The sequence below is a fragment of the Oncorhynchus mykiss genome, chromosome 7 (genome assembly GCF_013265735.2).
Source record: "Oncorhynchus mykiss isolate Arlee chromosome 7, USDA_OmykA_1.1, whole genome shotgun sequence".
NCBI lineage: Eukaryota > Metazoa > Chordata > Actinopteri > Salmoniformes > Salmonidae > Oncorhynchus > Oncorhynchus mykiss.
The window spans coordinates 57,967,989-57,991,409 of NC_048571.1; the positions used below are offsets into that span (position 1 = coordinate 57,967,989).

Here is a 23,421-nt window from a genome sequence, read left to right on the forward strand (position 1 = left end):
CTCAGGCATCCCACCTCATCTGTCACACAGGTGTGTGTATCTCTGTATGGTGACAGCCTTTCACTCAATGTCAGTAAGTCCAAGGACCTGATCTTGGACTACAGGAAACAGGGGGGAGAGCACGTTTTCATCCACATCAACGCGGCTGTAGTGGAGCGTGTCCTTGGCGTCCACATCACTGAGAACTTAACATGGTCCACACACACCTGCACAGTCGTGAAGAGGGCACGACAGCACCTCTTCCTCTTCTGGGGCCCGAGCTCCCTGCCACTTGGACCTCTATATCAGACGGTGTCAGAGGAAGGCCTGAAAAATTGCCAAATACTCCAGCCACCCTAGCCATAGACTGTACACTCTGCGACAGTCCTGTAGACAGTACCAGAGAATCGGCAATTGGACTAACAGGCTCCGAGACAGCTTCCACCCCCAAGCCATAAGACTACTAAATATTTAATCAAGTGGTTACCCTGTCTATTCTGAATTGACTCTATCTTGCACTGACTCTATGCAGACTCACAAGACTATATATACACTCACTCACTCACAGACACTACACTGGCTTTCTCACACACACACATACACATGAACACAAACACTACATACTGTACAAACACACAAACACACACACACACACACGCACACACACACACACACACACACACACACACACACTTTCACAGTCATCATATACTGCTACTTCTCTATTTTACTCTTATTATTATCTATCCTGATTCCTAGTCACTTTACCCTGCCTTTACATACTGTATCTTCCTCAAACACCTTGCACCCCTGCACAGTGATACGGTACAGGTATTGGTACTCCCTGTATACAGCTTAATTTTTGTGTACTTTACTCCTCTTGTGTTAGAGCGATTAGAGCGTTGGAACAGTTACAGAAAGGTTCTTGTTTACATTTCCATTTCACAACACAGGTGACACATTTTGTAAGTGTAAAACTAAAATGCAAATGTGAAAAGGACAAATATAAACATTTGACCTTTTTGCTATTTTTTTTTATTTTTTTAACTCTGTATCATTAGGAAAGACTCGTAAGTAAGCATTTCGCAGTAAATTCTACACCTGTTGTGTTCGACGCATGTGACAAATAACATTTGATTTGATTTGGTGTCACAGCCCAGTACAGTTTGAGCTGCGCAACATGAAGCAGTGTGACACAGAGATACAAAACCTTCCCAAACAAACTCACCTACACCACCACATTTCTTAGGGTCACCTTGGAGCCTGCTTTAACAACCCTTAGCATTATGTGGCTGTCAATAAACGTGGAAAGAGCCCAGGGGATGGCTGGCTGGCTGTCTGGGACCGCATGTTGTCTCCATGCTGGATGGAGGGCTGAGGTTGGGGTTGGAACAGAGAAGTGTGAGTTTTGGATGGGAGTGTTTGTGTGCTAATCAACTTTATTGATCACCCAGTGAGAAACTTCAGCACTAAGGTGATTAGCAAGCCTAATAGAGTCAGACCCAGCAGCCACACAAATGATAGCACAGACACACAGACTGTTGCCAGTGTTCTGGTAATATTGTGCTGCTGTCCATGCACTCTGTTCATTATAGTGTGTGTGACTGTGAGTACAACACACATTTCATTGACGTTTATCCTCACAGATGTTCTTTCTGTTTTGCAGTGAATCTACTAGACACCTCCTCGATATCAGGCGACTGGGGCTGGCTAACATACCCATCACACGGGGTAAGATTTATTTTGTGCATGTGCGTGTGCACATGTGCGTGTGTGTGCATGTTTGGACTTATGGTTGTGTGTGTGTAATCCATCTGAAGACTGAGGCAGAGATACAGTGGAGTGGTAAAGTGCATTAACTAGAACTTGTTGTTGAAAGTTAAGGCCCCGTTATTCTCCTATCAGCTTCCTTTCTCACTATCCCATGTCAGTCTGACACGTTGTTTGATCTAGAAAAGAGCAGAGGGAAGACATAGAGGGAGAGAGAAGGACAAGAACAAGGGGAAAGAAGGGGAGACAAGTGTAAAGCGTTTTGAGACGCAGTGACAAGTGGGAAGAAATGCATTTCTATTGTTATTGTTAAGAGCCAGAGGGGAGAGAGAGAGGAGAGAGGAAGGTAGAGGACGAGGACGAGGACAAGGGGGGAACGGTGTGGAGGTAGAGGAAAGAAGAGACCAATAGAACTGGGGGAGGGAGGAAAAAGAGGCGAGAATTAGAGGGAGGAGAAGTGGTAGATGGAGGAGAGGAAAGAAGAGACCAATAGAACTGGAGGGAGGGAGGGAGGAAAAAGAGGCAATAAGTACAGGGAGGAGAAGTGGTAGATGGAGGAGAGGAAAGAGAGTAAGGCGATGACAGGGGAGGACAGAGCTACCCCCTGTTTCCTCGTCAGTAAATGTGCATATTGTAACAGCAGGGGATGATGCATGGGGTATTGAATTAGCCACTCTCAGAGTGATCAGAGCATAGAGCTGTCACTGTCCTAACTCACACACACACACACACACACACACACACACACACACACACACACACACACACACACACACACACACATCCATGTGTGTTAGAACTGTCACTTTATTTTCCATGCTCCTGTCAGAGATGTCATCATGGTGATTTACCCAACATGCCTCCCTCCCCTGCTGGGACACAATTACCCAATCAACCAATCAACTCATTGTCTGGTGATGTGATTGTTAAGACACAGACATGAATGAATAGACTCCTCCGGGTGCAGAGTTTGGCAAACACTTTGAGATGTCAGTTTGAAGTTGGCATAAAGGTTGGAGTTCTAATCCGCATCACATTGGTTATAGAATTCTCATACGTTCTTGTAGGTAAAAATGTCCTTAATCTAAAGTCTAAGCCTTTGGGGGGAGGGGAGTTCTACTAAACTAACATATGGGATTGTTTTAAGATGTTCATACCATGGATCATTTAGCTATTTGATTTGGAATTTTAAAACCCCTGGAGGTATACAGTGCATTGGGAAAGTTTTCAGACCCCTTGACTTCTTTCACATTACAGCCTTATTCACCCCCTCATCAATCTATGCACAATACCCCATAATGACAAAGCAAAAACTGTTTTTAATTTAAATTTGGCAAAAAAATTAAATGAAATATGACATTTACATAAGTATTCAGTACTCAGAACTTTGTTGAACCACCTTTGCAGCGATTACAGCCTTGAGTCTTTTTGGCTATGACAATACATGGCACCATTCATTCTTTCCTTTACACTGATCAGTCGTCCTGGTCCCTTTGCAGAAAAACAGCCCCAAAGCATGATGTTTCCACCCCCATGCTTCACAGTAGGTATGGTGTTCTTTGGATGCAACTCAGCATTCTTTGTCCTCCAAACACAACGAGTTGAGTTTTTTACCAAAAAGTTATATTTTGGTTTCATCTGACCATATGACATTCTCCCAATCTTCTTCTGGATCATCCAAATGCTCTCTAGCAAACTTCAGACGGGCCTGGACATTTACGGGCTTAAGCAGGGGGACACGTCTGGCACTGCAGGATTTGAGTCCCTGGCGGCGTAGTGTGTTATTGATGGTAGGCTTTGTTACTTTGGTCCCAGCTCTCTGCAGGTCATTCACTAGATCCCCCCGTGTGGTTCTGGGATTTTTGCTTACCGTTCTTGTGATCATTTTGACCCCACGGGTTGAGATCTTGCGTGGAGCCCCAGATCGAGGGAGATTATCAGTGGTCTTGTATGTCTTACATTTCCTAATAATTGCTCCCACAGAGCTTTGACAGCTCTTTGGTCTTGGCCATAGTGGAGTTTGGAGTGTGACTGTTTGAGGTTGTGGACAGGTGTCTTTTATACTGATAACAAGTTCAAACAGGTGCCATTAATACAGGTAATGAGTGGAGGACAGAGGAGCCTCTTAAAGAAGAAGTTACAGGTCTGTGAGAGCCAGAAATCTTGCTTGTTTGTAGGTGACCAAATACTTATTTTCCACCATAATTTGCAAATAAATTCATTAAAAATCCTACAATGTGATTTTCTGGATTTTTTTCTCATTTTGTCTGTTATAGTTGAAGTGTACCTATGATGAAAATTACAGGCCTCTCTCATCTTTTTAACTGGGAGAACTTGCACAATTGGTGGCTGACTAAATACTTTTTAAATACTTTTTTGCACAATTGGTGGCTTTTTTGCCCCAGTGTATATACAATCTATTGAGCTCACAAGCAACAAAATAATATATTATGGTGAGAGATTATTATACAGTTTTGAGTACCTCAATGGATCGTAAAGGAAATCATTCTACAAACTATCACCCTCAAACACTTAAGGAGATTACAAAGATCATGGATACATTAGAACTAGTGGACATATGGAGGTTGAAAAACCCTGATCTAGTGAGATATATATGGAGGAGGCTTCATCAAGCTATCCGTCTTGATCACTTCCTAGTCTCATTCTTGCTGGCATCAAAAGTTTTAAAAAGTATTAATAGGAGAGAGAATGCAATCGGACCACCATCTAATTGGCCTCCATATAACTCTTACAGAATTTCCATGTGGACGGGGATATTAGACATTTAATCAAAGCCTTTTAGATGACAATTTGTTCTTAACTAAGACAAAATAATTAATAATTGACTTTTTTTGTACAACATAGGTACAGCAGATCCCCTTATTGTATGGGACCCTTTCAAATGTACTTTTAGCGTCCATTCAATACAATACTCATCATTAAAACAAAATCAGTTTAGGTCAAAAGAGATTAGACTAATAAAGGAAATAGAGGAAGTAACAGTGCAGGTAGACGGTAATGGAAACTGTACTATAGAGGCACAAAATAAGTTAGAGGAAAAACAAAATGAAGTGGAGGTACTTATTCAAAAACGATTAAGTGTATTGTATTACAAAAATAAAGCGAATTGGGTGGAAAATGGGGAAGAATGCACAAAATGTTTCTTGAATTTTCAACAGAAAAAATAATTTACAGAAAATCGTTACAAATGGAGTCATCCATAATTCACAAAATTATCTCAATTCAACGGCTCAGACACAAGAGGCATGTGGCAGGGTCTACAGTCAATCACGGACTACAGGAAGAAATCCAGCCCAGTCACGGACCAGGATGTCCTGCTCCCAGGCAGACTAAATAACTTTTTTGCCCGCTTTGAGGACAATACAGTGCCACTGACACGGCCTGCAACGAAAACTTGCGGTCTCTCCTTCACTGCAGCCGAGGTGAGTAAGACATTTAAACGTGTTAACCCTCGCAAGGCTGCAGGCCCAGACGGCATCCCCAGCCGCGCCCTCAGAGCATGCGCAGACCAGCTGGCCGGTGTGTTTACGGACATATTCAATCAATCCCTATACCAGTCTGCTGTTCCCACATGCTTCAAGAGGGCCACCATTGTTCCTGTTCCCAAGAAAGCTAAGGTAACTGAGCTAAACGACTACCGCCCCGTAGCACTCACTTCCGTCATCATGAAGTGCTTTGAGAGACTAGTCAAGGACCATATCACCTCCACCCTACCTGACACCCTAGACCCACTCCAATTTGCTTACCGCCCAAATAGGTGCACAGACGATGCAATCTCAACCACACTGCACACTGCCCTAACCCATCTGGACAAGAGGAATACCTATGTGAGAATGCTGTTCATTGACTACAGCTCGGCATTCAACACCATAGTACCCTCCAAGCTCGTCATCAAGCTCAAGACCCTGGGTCTCGACCCCGCCCTGTGCAACTGGGTACTGGACTTCCTGACGGGCCGCCCCCAGGTGGTGAGGGTAGGCAACAACATCTCCTCCCCGCTGATCCTCAACACTGGGGCCCCACAAGGGTGCGTTCTGAGCCCTCTCCTGTACTCCCTGTTCACCCACGACTGCGTGGCCACGCACGCCTCCAACTCAATCATCAAGTTTGCGGACGACACAACAGTGGTAGGCTTGATTACCAACAACGACGAGACGGCCTACAGGGAGGAGGTGAGGGCCCTCGGAGTGTGGTGTCAGGAAAATAACCTCACACTCAACGTCAACAAAACTAAGGAGATGATTGTGGACTTCAGGAAACAGCAGAGGGAACACCCCCCTATCCACATCGATGGAACAGTAGTGGAGAGGGTAGCAAGTTTTAAGTTCCTCGGCATACACATCACAGACAAACTGAATTGGTCCACTCACACAGACAGCATTGTGAAGAAGGCGCAGCAGCGCCTCTTCAACCTCAGGAGGCTGAAGAAATTTGGCTTGTCACCAAAAGCACTCACAAACTCCTACAGATGCACAATCGAGAGCATCCTGGCGGGCTGTATCACCGCCTGGTACGGCAACTGCTCCGCCCTCAACCGTAAGGCTCTCCAGAGGGTAGTGAGGTCTGCACAACGCATCACCGGGGGCAAACTACCTGCCCTCCAGGACACCTACACCACCCGATGTCACAGGAAGGCCATAAAGATCATCAAGGACATCAACCACCCGAGCCACTGCCTGTTCACCCCGCTATCATCCAGAAGGCGAGGTCAGTACAGGTGCATCAAAGCTGGGACTGAGAGACTGAAAAACAGCTTCTATCTCAAGGCCATCAGACTGTTAAACAGCCACCACTAACATTGAGTGGCTGCTGCCAACACACTGACACTGACTTAATTCCAGCCACTTTAATAATGGGAATTGATTGGAAATGATGTAAATATATCACTAGCCACTTTAAACAATGCTACCTTATATAATGTTACTTACCCTACATTATTCATCTCATATGCATACGTATATACTGTACTCTATATCATCGACTGTATCCTTATGTAATACATGTATCACTAGCCACTTTAACTATGCCACTTTGTTTACATACTCATCTCATATGTATATACTGTACTCGATACCATCTACTGTATCTGCCTATGCTGCTCTGTACCATCACTCATTCATATATCCTTATGTACATATTCTTCATCCCCTCACACTGTGTACAAGACAGTAGTTTTGGAATTGTTAGTTAGATTACTTGTTGGTTATTACTGCATTGTCGGAACTAGAAGCACAAGCATTTCGCTACACTCGCATTAACATCTGCTAACCATGTGTATGTGACAAATACAATTTGATTTGATTTGATTTGATTTGATTTGAAAAAAGGCACAGCACACCAACATCAAAACCTTATCCCAGCTGTAAAGTATGGTGGAGGGAGCATTATGGTTTGGGGCTGCTTTGCTGCCTCTGGGCCTGGATATTGAGTCCCTATCATTGATGCAAAAATACATTTCCAATTCATCAAGACATTTTGCAGGAGAATGTTTGGCTATCTGTCCACCAATTGAAGCTCAACAGAAGTTGGGTGATGCAAAAGGACAACGACCCATAACACAGAAGTAAATCAACAACATAATGGCTTCAACAGAAGAAAAAACACCTTCTAGTGTGGCCCAGTCAGAGTCCTGACCTCAACCTGATTGAGCTGCTGTGGCATGACCTCAAGCAAGCAGTTCACACCAGACATCCCAAGAATATTGCTAAACTGAAATAGTTTTGTAAAGAGGAATGGTCCAAAATTCCCCCTGACTGTTATGCAGGTCTGATTCGCAACTACAGAAAAAGTTTGGTTGAGGTTATTGCTGCCAAAAGAGGGTCAACCAGTTATTAAATCCAAGGGTTCACATACTTTATCCACAATGCACTGTGTATGTTTACACGGTGTGTTCAATAAAGACATGAAAACATATCATTTTTTGTGTGTTATTAGTTTAAGCAGACTGTGTTTGTCTGTTGTGACCTAGATGAAGATCAGATCAAATTTTATAACCAATTTATGCAGAACTCCAGGTATTTCCAAAGGGTTCACATGCTTTTTTTTGCCACTGTATGTAAATGTGATATTTCAGTTTGTTTGTTTTGATCAATTCCTCCATTCTTCTATTCATTAGTTTAAACTCGTATTGGGTCACCTTCAGACAGGGCTCCTACATCAAAATGAAAGAACACCATCATGTCCGTGAGAGATTCATATTGCCGTAGTGTGGTCATATTAGCCAAACCGTTCTGACGTTACAGACAATTTTGTGAAAAGACAGATTTTCAGGATGTCTCATGGTCTGACAAACATCGCTGTAGCTCGGCCACCTTCCACCGCAGATGAGAAAGGCTGACATAGGCAGGCAGATGTGGTGGATTCAGTCGCAGCCCATGCAAAAACATATCTCTATCTTAAACTGGGGGATTTTGATGGGGACTTTTAAATGATGTTACTTAGACTATTTTGCCCTTTAAAGCTATTCACTTTTAGAAGGCTCTCAGACAGGACCATAGCAATGGTTAGCAGAGGCCTCTCTACCACACTTATCTGCACTCAAGACTTTAGAAAAGGTCTGGGTAATACAAAAATTGGAGGTATAATCAAAATGTACTGGATCATTTGCAGTGATAAATTTGACCGATGTGAGGATTTACAGTGCCTTGCGAAAGTATTCGGCCCCCTTGAACTTTGCGACCTTTTGCCACATTTCAGGCTTCAAACATAAAGATATAAAACTGTATTTTGTTGTGAAGAATCAACAACAAGTGGGACACAATCATGAAGTGGAGCGACATTTATTGGATATTTAAAACTTTTTTAACAAATCAAAAACTGAAAAATTGGGCGTGCAAAATTATTCAGCCCCCTTAAGTTAATACTTTGTAGCGCCACCTTTTGCTGCGATTACAGCAGTAAGTCGCTTGGGGTATGTCTCTATCAGTTTTGCACATCGAGAGATTGAAATGTTTTCCCATTCCTCCTTGCAAAACAGCTCGAGCTCAGTGAGGTTGGATGGAGAGCATTTGTGAACAGCAGTTTTCAGTTCTTTCCACAGATTCTCGATTGGATTCAGGTCTGGACTTTGACTTGGCCATTCTAACACCTGGATATGTTTATTTTTGAACCATTCCATTGTAGATTTTGCTTTATGTTTTGGATCATTGTCTTGTTGGAAGACAAATCTCCGTCCCAGTCTCAGGTCTTTTGCAGACTCCATCAGGTTTTCTTCCAGAATGGTCCTGTATTTGGCTCCATCCATCTTCCCATCAATTTTAACCATCTTCCCTGTCCCTGCGGAAGAAAAGCAGGCCCAAACCATGATGCTGCCACCACCATGTTTGACAATGGGGATGGTGTGTTCAGGGTGATGAGCTGTGTTGCTTTTACGCCAAACATAACGTTTTGCATTTTTGCCAAAAAGTTCAATTTCGGTTTCATCTGACCAGAGCACCTTCTTCCACATGTTTGGTGTGTCTCCCAGGTGGCTTGTGGCAAACTTTAAACAACACTTTTTATGGATATCTTTAAGAAATGGCTTTCTTCTTGCCACTCTTCCATAAAGGCCAGATTTGTGCAATATACGACTGATTGTTGTCCTATGGACAGAGTCTCCCACCTCAGCTGTAGATCTCTGCAGTTCATCCAGAGTGATCATGGGCCTCTTGGCTGCATCTCTGATCAGTCTTCTCCTTGTATGAGCTGAAGGTTTAGAGGGAAGGCCAGGTCTTGGTAGATTTGCAGTGGTCTGATACTCCTTCCATTTCAATATTATCGCTTGCACAGTGCTCCTTGGGTTGTTTAAAGCTTGGGAAATATTTTTGTATCCAAATCCGGCTTTAAACTTCTTCACAACAGTATCTCGGACCTGCCTGGTGTGTTCCTTGTTCTTCATGATGCTCTCTGCGCTTTTGACGGACCTCTGAGACTATCACAGTGCAGGTGCATTTATACGGAGACTTGATTACACACAGGTGGATTGTATTTATCATCATTAGTCATTTAGGTCAACATTGGATCATTCAGAGATCCTCACTGAACTTCTGGAGAGAGTTTGCTGCACTGAAAGTAAAGGGGCTGAATAATTTTGCACGCCCAATTTTTCAGTTTTTGATTTGTTAAAAAAGTTTGAAATATCCAATAAATGTCGTTCCACTTCATGATTGTGTCCCACTTGTTGTTGACTCTTCACAAAAAAATACAGTTTTATATCTTTATGTTTGAAGCCTGAAATGTGGCAAAAGGTCGCAAAGTTCAAGGGGGCCGAATACTTTCGCAAGGCACTGTATGTTGGTATTCCTTGAATTTTCTGTGTATGTGTGACTGTGTGCACATCCCTGTAGTGACACATTTTATTGTGAGGCCTCTCACAGTGTGTGTGGAAAAGAGTCATATAAATATTAGAGGCAGACTGCCGGGATGGAGGGACAGAAAGAGAAGACTGGGCAGAAAATGTATAGTATGGGAATGTGTGTGTGTGCGCACGTGGTGTGTGTTGGCAGTAGTGGAAAGCAGCCTGGTCAGTCTAGATCCACTTCAAAATCCTGCATCTGTCCAGGTACACAGGACGTCGGGAGATACCTTGAAAACCAGCCACTAGCGGCAACAGTGCTATTACCATCAAGTAGGCTGGGGTTTTGCTAGGGCATCTGGACGAGGACGGTGGATGGGCGTAAGCCGCAAGGGCCTGCTCCGAGGGTCAAGTGCTCAATCCCAGTCTTTAATTTTTTACCCCATCCCAAACCTTAACCCTTAACCATTCTGAATTAATGCCTAAATGTCACTGTGGGGTTATTTTTTTAACCCTATCCCAAACCTACAGTTAACTAATTAATGCCTAAGTTTAACCAGCCACGAGGTGCCGGCAACAGCAGCAGAGCAACCAGAGTGTCCAAAACACCTAGAAATGTGAAACATGGACAAAAGTCATAATCTAAACTCAAATTGGTGAAAGCGTGAGATCTTGTTGCGGTGAGTAGCTGAGCTCTGGTAGCAGTGCCCTTGTGGAGGAAAGGCGCTCCCCTATGGGGTCTGTGATAAACGGGTGTCATGACAGTTTCTGTCACGAGAAGCAGACTGATAGGCCCCTACACACACACACACACACACACACACACACACACACACACACACACACACACACACACACACACACACACACACACACACACACAGGCTCACACACTATGGTCATTTTGCCACTCTGACAGTTTGCAGTGTATGAAATGTGCCACCCCAGCAACACCAGTTTTCTATAATATATTTTCTTTGCTTCAGAAACTGTCACGCCCTGACCATAGAGAGCCCTCGGGGTTCTCGATGGTGTTTTAGGTCAGGGCGTGACTCGGGTGTTCTAGTCTTTTTATTTCTATGTGGGTGTTTCAGTGTGGTTCCCAAGTGGATCATACTTAAGGTGTCCCTGTTCCCACCTGCATTGTGGGATATTGTTTTGTGTTAGTGTTTTGTGCACTACATTACTTCACGTTCGTTGTATGTTTATTGTTTTTTGAAGTTTCACTGCAAATAAATATGTGAAACCCAACTCGCGTTCCTTTCCGACGATCGTGACAGAAACCCTCTGATGTTACAAGAACCTTCCTAGAACACATTTCATTTGTTAATTTATTCCTGCTGCTCATCAAGTGTGAAATCCTGGACAGGCCTAGTGAGAGAGAAATCATACCGATGTGTGTGTGTGAGCATCAGCTTGAGATGAAGGGAAGGAAAGGGGGAGTATGGAGAGGGGATGGAGAAGACGTTTAGGTTTCTTGTGAATGTTCCAAAGCTTATGACTGACTGTGTCTAGGAAATATAGCATAGAATATGTATAGAACAGGCAAAGTGTGAACACTGTCTTACACTTCTGCAGAGAGAGGAAGGGAATGGTTGATGTTCAGTATAGGCTACATACATGTACCTGTGGAAAGAGGATAGCCATAGATATTCTCAGAATGGAGATATCAAGTAATTTGCAGACTGGGCATAACATCTATTGACAAGAGAGAGGTGTTGAAATAGATTTTATCTGGACTGACCGATGAGACATATGAAATAGACTGCTAATTAGCCCTGTGTGTGGTGTGTGTGTGTGTATATAACAGATTAAGAGGTCTTTATTAGCACCCCTAGCTCTCCCCACTGTCTGCGGCTCGTTTATATGACATGACGGATCACGTCTCCCCATCAGGGGGCCTCCTTCCTTCCAATTTAGTCAGGCAGCACTGAGGATGCCCGTGGGCAGCTCTTGGAACCCCATAGAGCTGCAAAACTCTCACACACACACACACACACACACACACACACACACACACACACACACACACAGAGAGAGAGATGTCAGGAGCCATCAGACAGAGTAGAAAGACTTCATTATCCTGCCGTCCGCCTCTTGTTGGCCATGACAGGTTCATCCACCAGTAGCCCCGAGATGCGATCGATACCACTGACAGGACCGTGTGTGTGCGTGTATGTGTGTGTTTGTGTGTTTGTTTTTGTGTGTGAAGGGTGGGTGATAAACGCAGACAGTAGAAACCATGATTTGGATGAGATAATGATGAAACCAAGTGTCAAAAACCCACCCGCACCCCCTGTCATCATACACGCTGTCAGACACACATACACGAACACGCACGCATGCGCACACATAACCCCCCAAGGGTCTTAAGCAGGTGCAGTTGTCACCCATAACGTTGTGTGATTGATAGGACAGTACAGATGGATCCTGTCGGAAAAACAGCTCTGACACAGTCGCAGCACGGACTAGATTTCAGAGAGAGATAAAGGTGGAGTGAGAGGGATAGAGACCTGAGAGAGAAAGGACATGAACAAATGAAGGGAAGACATGTGAGAAAAGATTGTAACTTTTATATAGCTTCCTGAATATGGTGAATACCTGTGTACTAACTTAAACAGTGTTTTCATTCAATCATCATGTCTGTTTTATAAACCATATAGACTCCATAGAGCAAGATACAGGGTTGGATCATGAGAGCACCAAGGCATAGATTAGTTGATCCATATCTATAGAATGCGCATGCACGCACGCGCACACACACAGTTGAAATTGGATCTCAGAATAGACACCAATTACACCTTATAACCCATTGATACCAGACCTGTGCAATTAGCACTCATATTCCTGAAAGGTTATCGCTGTCACCACACTCACCCACATAGACACACAAACGCAGACACACTGTTGGGCATCCAGATTATTAAGAGTTGCTGGATTCATATCCTGATTGTGTGGTAGAGAGTGACTGGGTAATGGGTGATATTTCCACCATTATTATTATTTATTTTTTGGGGGGGTAGATCAACTTTAATATTGCAGATTGTCCAATCCCCCATTAATTGTTTCGTAAATATACAGTGCACTCGGAAAGTATTCAGACCCCTTGACTTTTACACATTTTGTTACTTTACAGTCTCATTCTAAACGGATTAAATTGTTTGTTTTCCTCAACAATCGATACACAATACCCCATAATTACAAAGCAAAAACAGGTTTTTATGATTTTTTGCAAATGTATAAATTAGAAGAAACTGAAACATCACATTTACATAAGTCTTCAGACCCTTTGCTATGAGACTCAAAATATAGCTCAGGTGCATCCTGAGATGTTTCTACAACTTGATTGGAGTCCACATGTGGTAAATTCAATTTATTGGACTAGTTGACAGGGCATGTCATAGCAAAAACCTAGCCATGAGATTGAAGGAATTGTCCGTAGAGCTCAAAGATAGGATTGTGTCGAGGCACAGATCTGGGGAAGAGTACCAAAAAATGTCTGCAGCATTGAAGGTGTCGTGGAATATTCTAATCAAGTGAGAGAGATTGTCATTTCTTTAAACAATCATCTTTATTCAATGTTGATTAATTATTGCAATAATGAAGCTGTTGACCCCACACTCTTGTGTGTTGCCGAGAGCTTAACCTTTACAGACAATGCAGAGATCTTATATAGCTGACACTAAAATGCATAGTGAATCAACCATAGTCATGGTTGATTCAACCCCTCCTATTGCTTATCGGGGGGCACCACAAGTCATCCTGGGTCCATCCTGTGGTCATCAGGTAGCCTCGTGGTTAGAGTGTTGGGCCAGTAACCGATAAATTGCTGGATTGAATCCCTGAGCTGACTAGGTAAAATCTGCCGTTCTGCCCCTGAACAAGGCAGTTAACCCACTGTTCCCTGCTAGGCCATAATTTTTAATAAGAATTTGTTCTTAACTGTCTCGCCTAGTTAAATAAAGGTTACATTTTAAAAATTACTAAATAAAATCTGCACAATAACGGTTTTGTTGTATTCCTCCAGGCTATCTCAGTTATACCCACCACATCTTGTCTATGGAATGCCAGCTTTAAGGTTTTTATCACCAAGTCATCAATCTATTGTCAGCTCAAGCCATCTCAAGTAAAACCATATTAGGGTGTAGACCATAAAAACACAGCATGAGTTGAACAGAAATGTTGTTAAGTATACAATTGTTACATGTCAAACAAATCAGGAAAATATGTAATTTTTCTCTCACAAAAGTCCCCAAGAACACAGTGGTCTTCATCACTCTTAAATGGACTCTTCCTAGAGCTGGCCGCCCAGCCAAACTGAGCAATTGGGGGAGAAGGGCCTTGGTCAGGGAGGTGACCAAGAACCCAATAGTCACTCTGACAGAGCTCTAGAGTTCCTCTGTTGACATGGGAGAACCTTTCAGAAGGACAGTCATCACTGCAGTACTCCACCAATCAGGCCTTTAGGGTAGAGTGGCCAGACGGAAGCCACTCCTCAGTAAAAGGCACAAGACAGCCCGCTTGGAGTTAGCCAGAAGGCAACTAAAGGACTCTCAGACCATGAGAAACAAGATTATCTGGTCTGATGAAACAAAGATTGAACTCTTTGGTCTGAATGCCAAGTGTCACGTCTGAAGGAAAACTGGCACCATCCCATCGGTGAAGCACGGTGGCAGCTTCATGCTGTGGGGATATTTTCAGCAGCACAGACTGGGAGACAAGTCTGGATCGAGGTAAAGATGAACGGAACAAAGTATAGAGAGATCCTTGATTGAAAACCTGCTCCAGAGCTCTCAGGACCTCAGACTGTGGCAAGTTCACCTTCCAACAGGACAATCACCCTAAGCACACAGCCAAGAAAACCCAGGAGTGGCTTTGGGACAAGTCTCTGAATGTCTTTCAGTGGCCCAGCCAGATCCTGGACTTGAACCCGATCTAACATCTCTGGAGAGACCTGAAAATAGCTGTGCAGTAATGCTCCCCATTGAACCTGACAGCACTTGAGAGGATCTGCAGAGAAAAATGGGAGAAACTTCCCAAATATAGGTGTGCCAAGCTTGTAGCATCACACCCAAGAAGACTTGAGGTGCTAAAACAAAGTATGCAAAAAGCAAACATTTCTAAAAAAAACGTTTTTTGCTTTGTCATTATGGGGTATTGTGTGTAGATTGAGGGGGGGGGGACAATTTAATCAATTTTAGAATAAGGCTGTAACGTAAGAAAATGTGGAAAAATTCAAGGGTGTAATATTTTCCGAAAGCCCAGTACAGCAAAACACCAGTCTCAACGTCAACAGTGAAGAGGTGACTCCGGGATGCAGGCCTTGTAGGCAGAGTTCCTCTGTCCAGTGTGTGTTCTTTTGCCCATCTTAATATTTTCTTTTTATTGGCCAGTCTGAGATATGGCTTTTTCTTTGCAAATCTGCCTAGAAGGCCAGCATCTCGAAGTCGCCTCTTCACTGTTGACGTTGAGACTGGTGTTTTGCGGGTACTATTTAATGAAGCTGACAGTTGAGGACTTGTGAGGCATCTGTTTATCAAACTAAACACTCCAATGTACTTGTCCTCCTGCTCAGTTGTGCACCGGGGCCTCCAACTCCTCTTAATATTCTGGTTAGAGACAGTTTGCTCTGTTCTGTGAAGGGAGTAGTACACAGCGTTGTTTGAGATCTTCAGTTTTTTGCCAATTTCTTGCATGGAATAGCCTTCATTTCTCAGAGCAAGAATAGACTGACGAGTTTCAGAAGAAAGTTCTTTGTTTCTGGTCATTTTGAGCCTGCAATCGAACACACAAATGCTGATGCTCCAGATACTCTACTAGTCTAAAGGCGGCCAGTTTTATTACTTCTTTAATCAGAACAACAGTTTTCATCTGTGCTAACATAATTGCAAAAGGGTTTTCTAATGATCAGTTATCCTTTTAAAATGATAAACTTGGATTAGCCAACATAACGTGCCATTGGAACATTGCTGATAATTGGCCGCCTTTGTAGATATTCCAATAAAAATCAGCCGTTTCCAGCTACAATAGTCATTTACAACATTAACAATGTCTGCACTGTATTTCTGATCAATTTGATGATATTTTAATGGATTTAAAAATATATATATTTCAAAAACAATGGCATTTCTAAGTGACCCCAAAACATTTGAACGACAGTGTACATTTTGTGGGAAAAAAATATTTTACAATAGTTATTTTATTTATTTTTTATTCATCTATCCTTCAACTCATCCCATCTAGTTCTGATATCGATCCAGCTTGATTTCTACTTGCCACATATTTTGAACTGTGCTGTTTCAAAAGTTCTGAACCTACATACAGTGGGGAATACTTGTTCTCCCCACTGTACGTTTTACGGACACAGTATATTTGACTTTAGTGATCTTGTTGTTATTAGTCCCACCCTTCAGCTCCACACAACCCCTCGCATCTATCTCTTAACACCATCCACATTGGATTTCTATTTGCTATATATTTTTAAACTGTGCTGTGGTGTTTCACAAAAGTTCTGAACCTTTCTGTTCTCATAGTTTCTACAGATTGTAATTTAAAGGTAAACAGTTTTGCTTAAAGTATTATTATATTATTGATCGATTGACTTACTTTTCAAATCACCCAGTAGTGCTATCTGCATTTAGCTGCACGTACCAGGTTGCAATTCTTCAGTCATTCCTGGACCTGCGATCAAAAACAAGCTCCATACGGACAGTAACAAACAAAAAAATCGCAATAAAATCTGCAAAATATTTCCACCAATATTAATATGCAGGACTTTAACTTCATATAGACACCATCACCACCACCGCAAATTCCACAACACAGCACAGCACAGCACAGCACAGCACAGCATGCCCTAGTCCCAGTCAGTCTACCACTTTCTTTCTGTCTTGCTACCTCCCTCTTCTCTCACTTTCTCTCTATCGGTATTTCTGTCTCTCTGTCTATCTATCCTACTCTTTTTCTCTTTCTACGTTCAAACTACTCAAAGGGTTCTTCCATGCCATACACTAATCTGAAATGAAATCTCTCTCAGACCAGAGAGTATTTTTCTCTGTGGTTTCTTTCCTCTATTATGGAATGGATGAGTTTCTGCATGCTGTGGGAGCTTTGATGGGACTGAGCAGGATTGTGTTAGGATTGGTCTCTGGATGACATAGGTACTAAATCTGACTCTACACTGTCAACAATCTCATGTTGTTTTTATGGTAACTTACTGGCAGCCAGGTACCTGCAAGTTACTATAAATAAATAACATTACATTACTGTAAACTTGCTTTGGAATTTATTTACATGGAATTCATAGTTACCATGAATACAGTAGTTTACAGGTAACTAAATGGCTGCCAATAAATTACGTTAAAAACAACAGGATTATTTTGCAGGGTACTCCTGCCTCGTCCCGTATGTGGGAAGAGGGGTGTTATAGACAGCCAGAAATTGTTGTATGAAACTTATGCACCACATTCACTCTCTTTCTGACAGTGTATGTAGGTGCTAATTGTCCTTCTGACAATCTGTTATGCTCTCTTTCGCTCTGTCTCCCATTCTTCTTGGTGCATACTATGTACCTCTACCAGTACTGGTGGTCTGTTAGACAGAGGATGTATTAGATCTCATCAGGGCTTTCTGTGCGTTGGTTACCGCTCATCTCTTTATCTCAGCCATTTAGACAACACAAGCCCAGCTCTTTGCACTTAAAGGGATTCTTTCACTTCAATGGAAATATTAAATGACTTGGAAATTGAATAAAACGGTAACACTTTACTTGACACCCAGTGTCAAAACGCGTTGTGACAGGGTCATAAACATGTCATAGTATGTCATAACAGCTGACATAACTTGTCAAAACCTAAGCCTTAAACAGCTTGGAAAATTCCAGAAAATTATGTCATGGCTTTAGAAGCTTCTGATAGGATAATTGACATCATTTGAGTCAATTGGAGGTGTACCTGTGGATGTATTTCAAGGTCTACCTTCAAACTCAGTGCCTCTAAGCTTGACATCATGGGAAAATCTAAAAACAATCAGCCAAGAACTCAGAAAAACAATTGCAGACCTCCACAAGTCTTGTTCATCCTTGGGAGCAATTTCCAAACGCCTGAATGTACCAGGTTCATCTGTACAAACAAAAGTACGCAAGTATAAACACCATGGGACCAAGCAGCCGTCATACCGCTCAGGAAGGAGATGTGTTCTGTCTCCTAGAGATACATGTATTTTGGTGAAAAAAGTGCAAATCAATCCCAGAACAACAGCAAAGGATATTGTGAAGATGCTGGAGGAAACAGGTACAAAAGTATCTATATCCATAGAAAAATGAGTTCTATATTGACTTAACCTGAAAGGCCGCTCAGCAAGGAAGAAGCCACTGCTCCAAAACCGCCATAAAATAGTCAGACTACGGTTTGCAACTGCACATGGGGACAAAGATTGTAACTTTTGGAGAAATGTCCTCTGGTCTGATGAAACAAAAATAGAACTGTTTGGTCATAATGACCGTTGTTATGTTTGGAGGAAAAAGGTGGATGCTTGCAAGCCGAAGAACACCATCCTAACCGTGAAGCACGGGGGTGGCAGCATCATGTTGTGGGGGTGCTTTGCTGCAGGAGGGACTGGTACACTTCACAAAATAGATGGCATCATGATGAAGAAAAATTATGTGAATAAATTGAAATCACATCTGAAGACATCAGTTAGGAAGTTAATGCTTGGTCGCAAATGGGTCTTCCAAATAGACAATGACCCCATTAATACTTCCAAAGTTGTGGAAAAATGGCTTAAAGACAACAAAGTCAAGGTATTGGAGTGGCCATCACAAAGCCCTGACCTTAATCCCATAGACAATTTGTGGGCAGAACTGAAATAGCGTGTGCGAGCAAGGAGGTCTACAAACCTGACTCAGTTACAGCAGCTCTGTCAGGAGGAGTCGGTCAAAATTTACCCAACTTATTGTGAGAAGCTTGTGGAAGGCTACCTGAAACGTTTGACCCAAGGTAAACAATTTAAAAGCAATGCTACCAAATACTAATTAAGTGTATGCAAACTTCTGACCCACTGGGAATGTGATGAAAGAAATTAAAGCTGAAATAAATAATTCTCTCTGCTATTATTCTGACATTTCACATTCTTAAAATAAAGTGGTGATCCTAACTGACCTAAGACAGGGAATTTTTACTAGAATTAAATGTCAGAAATTGTGAAAAGCTGGGGTTAAATGTATTTGCTTAAGGTGTATGTAAACTTCCAACTTCAACTGTATATGTATATCTGTGGCCTCGTTCATATTTTGTGTGTGTGTGTGTGTGTGTGCGATGCGTGTGCGATGCGTGTGCGATGCGCGTGTGTGTGTGTGATGCGTGTGTGATGCGTGTGTGATGCGCGTGTGTGTGTGTGTGTGTGTGTGTGTGTGTGTGTGTGTGTGTGTGTGTGTGTGTGTGTGTGTGTGTGTGCATGTGCGTGCATACTTGAGTGTGTGAATGGGATAACTGTGTTGTCTGTGATTGCCACATCTGATGAATCCTGATTGGAGATGGTCTGTGTTGGCAGGCAGGAAACAGATGTGCAATGTACAGCCCAATTAATTCCTCTCTCCCTCTCTCTTGCTCTCTCTCTCTCACTCACTCACTCACTCACTCACTCACACACACAGACACACACACACACAGCCACATATCTCTGTGGCCGTTTATGTGTTGCCGGGGCGATAGAGTCATATCATCTCCATGTCACCCAGGCATACAAAGAAACACTCCTTGGATCCCACAGTAGAGCTGACAGCAGCCAGTCAATCACTTTAACCTTTTATCCTACTGTCACAACACATTGAAATGCCATCTCATATACCATACGGATCATAATCTAGTCAAGTCACCAGCTCTCAAGTCTCACAAATGTGCAGAGGAACCGCATCAGGTGTGCCTGATTCATTATGTGAAAATTTCCTAACAGGAATATTACTGGAGAGAAAATGTTAGTTTCCCATTAAAGATGAGAGTGGGAAAGAAGATGTTGATGGGAAGATGGGATAATGAGAAAGGCTAATTAAAGCAGGGCTTCATGAGTTCAAGGACAATTTCAATTTAGCAGATAAAGATGAGAGGATGAGCGGTTGACACGGGTGAGACGTCCAAGATCTTAATTACTGCACTGTTTCTGTCTCATGGGGAGGTGGGGATGGGGAGGGCTGAGGAGAGCAGAGGTGGTGGGTCTCTTTGTGAAGCCTCGTCTTAGCTGGGGCCAAGTTCAGTTGGCTCTGGCCAAAAGCTCTTCCCAGGTCATCTCTTTCCATTTCAATAACCCAGACACTCACATAATGCATTTAGCTCTAAGCCCCAAGGATGGATACATACAGGTACACACACACACACACCTGCACCTCATTGCCAATTACGCTATTTGACCTGAGTTCAACATCAGTAGAATCACTTGAAAGTTGTGGAGCTTTAATACATTTAAATGTGAACTAGGAATAGGACTTTTTGTCTAGCACTGAGTGTGTAACTGTTTGTCTGCGGTTACGTGTGTGAGTCGACTATTCCTGGTCACAGCTGGATGGGGGGTGGGGTCATATAAAGGTTATCTATAGAAGTGAAGACTTCTTCCTCAAGGAATAAGTTTAAGTGTATGTAACGGCGTTCGTCTGTAGGAGGAGGAGAAGCGGACCAAAGCGCAGCGTGGTGGTTATTCATGTTCTTTAATGAATGAATGACGATACATGAAATAACTAAATGAATACGAAAACAACAAACGGAACGTGAAACCTAATACAGCCTATCTGGTGAACACTACACAAAGACAGGAACAATCACCCACAAACACACAGTGAAACCCAGGCTACCTAAGTATGATTCTCAATCAGAGACAACTAATGACACCTGCCTCTGATTGAGAACCATACTAGGCCGAAAACATAGAACTGCCCCAAAACATAGAAAAACAAACATAGACTACCCACCCAACTCACGCCCTGACCATACTAAATAAATACAAAAACAACGGAAATAGAGGTCAGAACGTGACAGTACCCCCCCCCCAAAGGTGCGGACTCCGGCCGCAAAACCTTGACCTATAGGGGAGGGTCTGGGTGGGCGTCTGTCCGCGGTGGAGGCTCTGGCGCGGGACGCGGACCCCACTTCGCCATTGTCCTAGTCCGCCTTATTGTCCGCCTCCGTGGCTTACTCACCCTGCCCACCCCTCTCAATGACCCCACTGGACAGAGGGGCTGCTTGGGACAGAGGGGCAGCTGCTCGGGACAGAGGGGCAGCTGCTCGGGACAGAGGGGCAGCTGCTCGGGACAGAGGGGCAGCTGCTCGGGACAGAGGGGCAGCTGCTCGGGACAGAGGGGCTCCGGCAGAGGCGCCGGGCAGGCGGGAGGCTCCGGCAGCGGCGCCGGACAGGCGGGAGGCTCCGGCAGAGGCGCCGGACAGGCGGGAGGCTCCGGCAGAGGCGCCGGACAGGCGGGAGGCTCCGGCAGAGGCGCCGGACAGGCGGGAGGCTCCGGCAGAGGCGCCGGACAGGCGGGAGGCTCCGGCAGAGGCGCCGGACAGGCGGGAGGCTCCGGCAGCGGCGCCGGACAGGCGGGAGGCTCCGGCGCCGGACAGGCGGGAGGCTCCGGCAGCGGCGCCGGACAGGCGGGAGGCTCCGGCAGAGGCGCCGGACAGGCGGGAGGCTCCGGCAGAGGCGCCGGACAGGCGGGAGGCTCCGGCAGAGGCGCCGGACAGGCGGGAGGCTCCGGCAGCGGCGCCGGACAGGCGGGAGGCTCCGGCAGAGGCGCCGGACAGGCGGGAGGCTCCGGCAGAGGCGCCGGACAGGCGGGAGGCTCCGGCAGAGGCGCCGGACAGGCGGGAGGCTCCGGCAGCGGCGCCGGGCAGGCGGGAGGCTCCGGCAGCGGCGCCGGACAGGCGGGAGGCTCCGGCAGCGGCGCCGGACAGGCGGGAGGCTCCGGCAGAGGCGCCGGACAGGCGGGAGGCTCCGGCAGAGGCGCCGGACAGGCGGGAGGCTCCGGCAGAGGCGCCGGACAGGCGGGAGGCTCCGGCAGCGGCGCCGGGCAGGCGGGAGGCTCCGGCAGAGGCGCCGGACAGGCGGGAGGCTCCGGCAGAGGCACCAGACAGGCGGGAGGCTCCGGCAGAGGCGCCGGACAGGCGGGAGGCTCCGGCAGAGGCGCCGGACAAGAGGAAGGCTCTGGACGGATGGGCCGGAGAGACAGCCTGGTACGGGGAGCTGCCACCGGAGGGCTGGGGTGTGGAGGTGGTGACGGATAGACCGGGCCGTGCAGGCGCACTGGAGCTCTTGAGCACCGAGCCTGCCCAACCTTACCCGGTTGAATGGTCCCGGTCGCCCTGCCAGTGCGGCGAGGTGGAATAGCCCGCACTGGGCTATGCAGGCGAACCGGGGACACCGTGCGCAAGGCTGGTGCCATGTAAGCCGGCCCAAGGAGACGCACTGGAGACCAGATGCGTAGAGCCGGCTTCATGGCACTTGGCTCGATGCCCACTCTAGCCCGGCCGATACGCGGAGCTGGAATGTACCGCACCGGGCTGTGCACCCGCACTGGGGACACCGTGCGCTCCACAGCATAACACGGTGCCTGCCCGGTCTCTCTAGCCCCCCGGTAACCACAGGGAGTTTGCGCAGGTTTCCTACCTGGCGTAGCCATACTCCCTGTTAGCCCCCCCCCAAGAAATTTTTGGGGCTGACTCCCGGGCTTCCATCCACGACGCCGCGCTGCCTCCTCATACCAGCGCCTCTCCGCTTTCGCCGCCTCCCGTTCTTCCTTGGGGCGGCGATATTCTCCTGGCTGAGCCCAAGGTCCTTTACCGTCTAATTCGTCCTCCCAACTAGTATACTCCATGCCATTGCTGTCCATAACGTCCTCCCTTCGCTGCTGCCTGTTAACACGCTGCTCGGTCCGGGTGTGGTGGGTGATTCTGTAACGGCGTTCGTCTGTAGGAGGAGGAGAAGCGGACCAAAGCGCAGCGTGGTGGTTATTCATGTTCTTTAATGAATGAATGACGATACATGAAATAACTAAATGAATACGAAAACAACAAACGGAACGTGAAACCTAATACAGCCTATCTGGTGAACACTACACAAAGACAGGAACAATCACCCACAAACACACAGTGAAACCCAGGCTACCTAAGTATGATTCTCAATCAGAGACAACTAATGACACCTGCCTCTGATTGAGAACCATACTAGGCCGAAAACATAGAACTGCCCCAAAACATAGAAAAACAAACATAGACTACCCACCCAACTCACGCCCTGACCATACTAAATAAATACAAAAACAACGGAAATAGAGGTCAGAACGTGACAGTGTAGCCATTGCTTGTGTTCCCTCTAGACAGCTGGGCTAATCCTATGATGTT

General features: G+C 45.1%; 1 protein-coding gene across 2 annotated transcripts in view; it reads left to right on the plus strand.

The window, feature by feature from the left end:
* Positions 1–23,421, plus strand: part of LOC110528055 (ephrin type-A receptor 8) — a 137,414-nt gene that overhangs the window by 50,188 nt on the left and 63,805 nt on the right. For both annotated transcript variants that reach the window (XR_005052617.1, XM_021609840.2), the window contains exon 2: positions 1,646–1,710. Coding sequence is in view for 1 of the 2 variants with exons in the window: in XM_021609840.2 (XP_021465515.2) it covers positions 1,646–1,710 (65 nt within the window). In the remaining variant the exon portion in view is untranslated. The remainder of the gene's footprint in view (positions 1–1,645; positions 1,711–23,421) is intronic.